Consider the following 6,151-nt stretch of genomic DNA (forward strand, 5'->3'; position numbering starts at 1 on the left):
TATTCAAATGCACGTAAAACGCGAGAACGTTTTTATGAGATAACCCCTGGACCGATTTTAATGAAATTTGTTGCATTTGAAAGAGAAAGTTGAATTCGAGTGACTGTTGGAAGCCGAATTTCGATTTAGGGCTTGAGTTTTCTTAAAACGATTTTCAAATATTTGGCCGTTTGAAAAAAATAGAAGCACGAAGTTTACAAATTCGTAGCTCTGCATCAAAAACTCATATCGCGGTTCTGTAAACGGCATCCATTATATCATTCAAAGCGGACAAATTCAATGTGTCATTTTACATCTTACGTGAATTTGCTACGTTGGTTACAAGGGTTTTGCAAAAGTTATATTTCTCTATACTTAAATTTTTTTTATATTCATGTGTAACATCAATTTTGTTCGTTTTAGATGTACTATTAGATGCAATTCACAGAATTGTATTATCATTTTCCGTTGTTGAGTTGCAGAGTTGTAAACTTGATAGTTTCGTTTTCTGAAAATGTTTGATTTTTGCCAATTTTTAATAAAAAATTGAAGATCTAACTAAAAAATTCGAAACCAACAGTCACTAGATTTTAAGTTTTTCTTTTAAATGCAACAAACTTTGTCAAATTTGGTGCAGTGGTTGCCGATAAAAACGAATTCTCCTTTTACGTGTATTTAGGTAGGGGCACCCGAGCTAAAGCTTCCTCTTAACGTCTTTAATGACTGGTTGACTGTTGGACTTGAAAGATAGAGAGATAAAACAAAGGCAGGGAAATTGAACGTCTCGAAGCAGCGCTGCACGGCGTTATGGGAGGTGACTGTTAGTGGGCCGCTCCGTGTTAATTTTTGCAACAACTGGGAATCGAAAGTGCCTGTCTATGCTAAATATGATGTTGTTCAGCAGACTCTCCTTTGCTTAGGGATCCTTTGAATGTTGTGAAAATGGAACGGTGGCATGGCAGGGCATTTCAGGGAATACATTAGTAATTCTTAAAAACGGGGTACTTGAAATAACATTTTCCCCCCGGCATCACATCGTTCTCTGCTGTGGGCTTCAGATGTTGTGCGATAATTGCCAGGAAACTATTAAAATAAATAAGTTTGGATATCTAAATTTAAATCCGGCTTAAATTAACCTAAATCACTTCACCCTTTCTTTCTTCACCGCCATGCACGTCGTATGCGCTGTTTTTAAACCTGAAACTTTACAAATCTTACAAGCCAAGTTTCGCATGTTTGTTGAATTGGTTACGCTAGCGCACACATCGTAATTGTGGAGTTGAAAGCAATGGCTGCTTAAGGCATGTATACGTTTAGCGGTAGTGATGAGGCTGCAGGTCTTGATCGGTGAGATTTCACTTGTCCCCAAATACTACCACGAATTAAGTTCCCTGTGTAGTCTTAGCCCCCAGCATAGACGACACAGAAGCATTGCGGGAAAATAAATAAATGACTATTTCACGTTGCTGGGACACGCGGGCTCACCCCACTGTTCCGAGGGACGTCACATATCCGCTGCGCGGTCCCCTATCCGCGTTAGCTCGCGTTTTCGCTGGCAAAAAGCGAGAGTTCGATGCGGCGGTGTTCGCCTCTGCGGGTCGCACTCAGCCAGCTCGCAAAGACGACCGCGAGCGGCCTCTTCTTCCAGAGCTTCCAGGCTCCGAAAAAAGGGGCGTCTCATTTCCAGCTTTCCGTGCCGCCTTTAATTGTGTCTCGCCAAAGCGCTCGCGCGCTTCCCGCGACTGCTCTTAGCGGCAGGAAGTATGGTGCCTGAGCATCGTGGGAGACGAGTCTGCCGCGCGGGCATGGCGGGAGAGCGCGCACCCTTCTGTCGCCGCTGCAGAGACGTCGCCTAAACAGCGGCCGCGCTCCTGTCAGGAATCGCTTAGCCAGAGATATATACGCGCCAAAGCACGCCCCCCCCCCCCCCCCACCCGACTCCTCTCGCTCTCTCAGCCGTCCGCTAAACGGCTGCCGCGCTGCACGTTGCATGCGCCGTGTGTCTCTGCGTCGACGCCAAAAAACTGGCAAGAAATACGGTGGGGAGCCACGCACGCGATGTATGTATCCCCGCGCGCGACGCGGCGCTGGACGGCAACTGCTTCGGCGCTCGCTCGTGCGCGGGAAAAGAAGAGCGGGGGGAGTAGTTGGGAAGCGTTCCTTTAGCCGCGAGCCCCCGGAAAGGCGCCCGCAAATGAATGACCGCTCATGACCGCAAACCGTATTCAGCAGCGTTTTGGACGTTTCTTTTGTTTTCGTCTCCGCTCGCCGCTATCTCTGCGGCGCTCACGTAAAGGACTTCCGCCGACACTGCTGCCGTGTGTACAAAACGAGCGTTTAGAACGTTTAAGCCGAGACCGCCCTTCTCGTGCGTATTTTGTTTCTGTAGTACGGTGTAGTATAGAGAACTTAGAGGAAAAGAGGAAACGAGAAAACCATTTGTGCGTCTGGTTAATTTTTCAGACGTCGCTTCGCCGGTTTTTCTCTCCCCTCCGCCCCCTTTCTTTCATCCAGTCATCCTCTGGCTTTTTGTGAATGCGGTTAATTAAGCTTGCTTTATGGTCCGGGCGATGCATGCACCGCTTCCCAGACGTTGGGCATCTGCAACGCAGGCAGAGCCTGACGCTGCTCTGTATATAGGTGCGTGAACGCGTGTTCGGAAACGTGCTCGGAAAAACGTGTTCGGAAAGATGTGCTGACTTTCTTCGAAGCCCCATTCTACATATTCTTTTTCTTCTACAGTCACTTCAATAATTTCCGTGTTCGCTCCCTGCATGTTTCGAGAACGGGTAAACTTGATCGCGGTGCTGATTTACTGCAGCAGGAAAATCATCGGCGGTTATCGCTGTTTCGTTCTAAGAACCGCTGTTTTAATCATCCTTACACTAATTTTTTGCACGTTCGCTGCAACTCTTTTTCAGTGTTAATTCACACTAACTCACTGCGTGCGCTCTAAGGAAGATATCTTGGAATTCAATGAAACTGCGTGTTTTTGTTTTCTTTTTTAAACCTCATTAAAAGATGTCCCAGCTGTTATAATAATTTTATTGCTGATAGTCATTTTCTTCGAGTTTAGCGATACTGCGCTAGCCTCGTGCTTTCACATTTCATACCGTTTAGATAGCGGTATACACATACATACGGTCGTCAGCGTTTTTACAAAGGTTTATAGCGGAGAGCCACTGGTTGCCATTGGGAAGCTATTTTGTAGCGATACCTTTTCCCGATGACAACATCTTCCGGCACTTTTCGCGTTCGTGAGTGGTCAAGCGACGTTCCGCACCCGGCGGAACTTCGAAAGCGGCCACTCACGAACGCGAAAAGAGCACAAAGGCATTGGCAATCGCAAAAAGGCATCACTACAAAATACTGGCCCTGGCCTCGCTACGCCGCAACGGCTCGAGGGCCCTATACACATTGTCATTGCCAGCCTTCACTGCGCGAACCCTCAATGACACCAAATCCGCGCCTCACGCGGTCTAAGTGCTTGAGTCCCAGCCCCCCGTAATCTTCAGTGAACAAAAGAGTCGCCTACCTACAGAATACGCGATTCGTACATTTGAGCGTCTGCCAACGCTTCTTTTCACCCACGCGCAGGACGAAATGGAAGCGCCAGACGGCCGTGGGTCTCGAGCTGCTGGCGGAGGCCGGAAACTACGCTGCCGTGCAGCGAATGCTCCAGACGGCCCCGTACTGGTTGTCCAGCTACACGGGCCTGTCGCCGCAGTCCTCGCTAAGCACTATGGCTGCGTTGGACCTCTACTACCGGCAGGCTGCTCTGCAGAAGCCCATGGCGTACCGGCTCTACCCGGGCGCTCCACCGCCGCCGGGGGTGCCGGCCGGGGTGGCTCCACCACCTCCCCATCACGCCCCTCCTCCGCCGGGAGCCTCGAGCAACGGACTGCCCGCCTCCGTGGCCGTCGTGCCGCCACAGATGCCGCCGCCGTGCTCGTCTTCGACGGCGAGCGCTTCGCCGTGCTCGGCGGCCAGGCCGTCGTCTCCCGCTGCGCCGTCTCATCCTCCTCTCCCCACGACGTCGTCGTCCTCTTTGTCGTCGATGGCGACGTCCCTGTCGTCTTCGGTGTCATCTTTCCGGCCGACGAGTAGGGAATCCTGTTAGAGGAGACCAGCGTCAGTCGCCCGCTCCATCGCAGGTCTCCCGCACTGATGCACCTCCTGCACCTCCTCCCACTCCTTTTGTAGAAAACAGAGAAGATTCCTCCCACCTTCGACCGTCGTCTCGCTCTTTGATGCACTGCGAGAGACTGAGAGAGGGACGGAGAAAAAGGGGAGGATGGTGAGCTCTCGAAGCGGAAAGTCTAGTCGTTACACCCACGGAATGCGAACTTCTCACTTTTTTTTTCTCATTTGCCTAGCAAGAGCGAGCAGAACCACCGATTTGAGCCATTACCTAAACTTCGATGTTTTGAGAGCTCTTAGAAGAGGAGCTTCTTGCGCGGTTCACTTTGCCGGCGGGTGAATGTTTTCCGCGGATGAGAGGCTTTGCGCAAAGGACAGTATATATAAGTTAGCGCGCAGCGGGTTGTCAAGTGACATGCAAGTGATGCTTGCGGAAAAGTTCTTTTGCCACCCGACAACTTACTGCGGGCCAATTCGCTGCCACTGGCACGAAGCTTTTAAGCCGGGAGCAGATTTGCCGACGGGTATTAGCTAATCCGTGCAAGCGGCATGGTAGTGCAGTAGAATTGTAAATTCTGCTGCATTTGAATTTCCCGTGTAAGCATGACGGTGCTTGTGAAGAAAAGAGCGTAATATGGTGGCGTACGGCTAAGGGCATGACACATTACGTGGGACAGTATTTCCGCAGGGGTGTTTAGACCAAAGTCAAACTTTAGGACGAACGCCTTTACTGTTCTGTAGCTCTATCCCACGCATCGACCATCGCTTGTTATTTTCAATCGTGTATACGAACTCCCACCATCTGCACCTTCCTTTAACAAGGCAGTCTGCCAAGGAAGCAGTTACGAGATGGTGACCTTGCGCCCCGGTTGAAACGGCATTCTTGCGCACACTCATTTGCGCATGTCGTTCAGGCGTAGATCGGCGGCGCATTTCAGTCGCGAGTGAACGTGTTGAAATTAAGCAAAAAAAAAGATGCGTTGGGTTCCGATGTCAGTGGCTAGCATGGCTATGGCCGACGTGCAACTTCTAACGCATTCCACGCTTGAGGGCAATCTTCCCGCGTTGTGTAAATAACCGAAAGAGGAGAAAAGCTATAGGAAAGTCGGTAGCGGATGTGACGACTTGCCGGAAGCAGCTCGGTATTCTATGGCGCGAGCCAGACTTGTTGACGGGTGCGATATCTGTTTGCTGAGAACTGTGTGCCGCCAACGCCGGTGCCGTGCTTCGAACTCGCAGGGCTGTTTGGAACTGTTTCGTGAAAACACTGAGTGAGTGCACGAACTGAAGAAGACAAAGGCGGTCTCATACGATGGCGCCGATGGACGGCAGCGCCCTCTGCAGCGACGTAGGCTGACGTGAACCCTCTTCAAGCGGCATTCCTGACCATCCCCCGTCAATTTGACAGACCTATGGCGAGACCACCGTATTATATGAACGCAGCTGCAATTGTTCTTTCGCCGTACTGCTTTTGTTGCATTCCCCCCCCCCCCCCCCCCCCCCCCCCTCCGACGTGAGATCGCGTCAAGGTGTGCTGTGCGCTCTTGAACAGTCGCGCACGTTTTGCAAAAGTGACTGTGGACGACGCGGGAAAAGAATCGTGTGCCGCCATCCTCGTGTGACATTGTGAATTGAAGCTCGGGTGTACGGCGCACCAGAACGCGCCCTGTGTAATATAAGTTTGTAATCTCGCGTAGATATGGCAATAAAAAAAATGCTAATAAGGCGAGCAAAAAAAAAAAAAAAAGAAGCTGTTGTGTTTGGAGTTTCTGATTTCGTGAACGTTATATTTTTATATGTATAGTTACCCCTCTTCAGGGGAATAAGTACAGTGTTTTCATGTCGCTTAGCATAACTTGCAGTAAGCTGTAAAGGAGCAGTAAGGCTTAGCTGCGGTTTAGCCTGCCTGAGTAACCAAAACGTATCAAAACACTCCTTCGTTTTGACCCCTCGACCGCTTCCCTCGGGTCCCTTCAGGCCAGTAAACTACGTGGGATTGACGAACTGCAGCGTTAACTCAATATCGAGCAGG

At 50.2% G+C, this 6,151-nt stretch overlaps 1 protein-coding gene across 2 annotated transcripts in view; it reads left to right on the forward strand.

Moving 5' to 3' along the window:
* The window catches only part of LOC142575643 (uncharacterized), a 135,090-nt gene extending 129,246 nt beyond the window's left edge, over window positions 1–5,844 (forward strand). For both annotated transcript variants that reach the window (XM_075685179.1, XM_075685170.1), the window contains one exon: window positions 3,577–5,844. In XM_075685179.1, coding sequence (XP_075541294.1) covers window positions 3,577–4,099 — 523 coding nt within the window. In that variant the 3' untranslated portion in view covers window positions 4,100–5,844. The remainder of the gene's footprint in view (window positions 1–3,576) is intronic.
* Window positions 5,845–6,151: the final 307 nt, after the last annotated feature.

The sequence above is a fragment of the Dermacentor variabilis genome, chromosome 1 (genome assembly GCF_050947875.1).
Source record: "Dermacentor variabilis isolate Ectoservices chromosome 1, ASM5094787v1, whole genome shotgun sequence".
NCBI lineage: Eukaryota > Metazoa > Arthropoda > Arachnida > Ixodida > Ixodidae > Dermacentor > Dermacentor variabilis.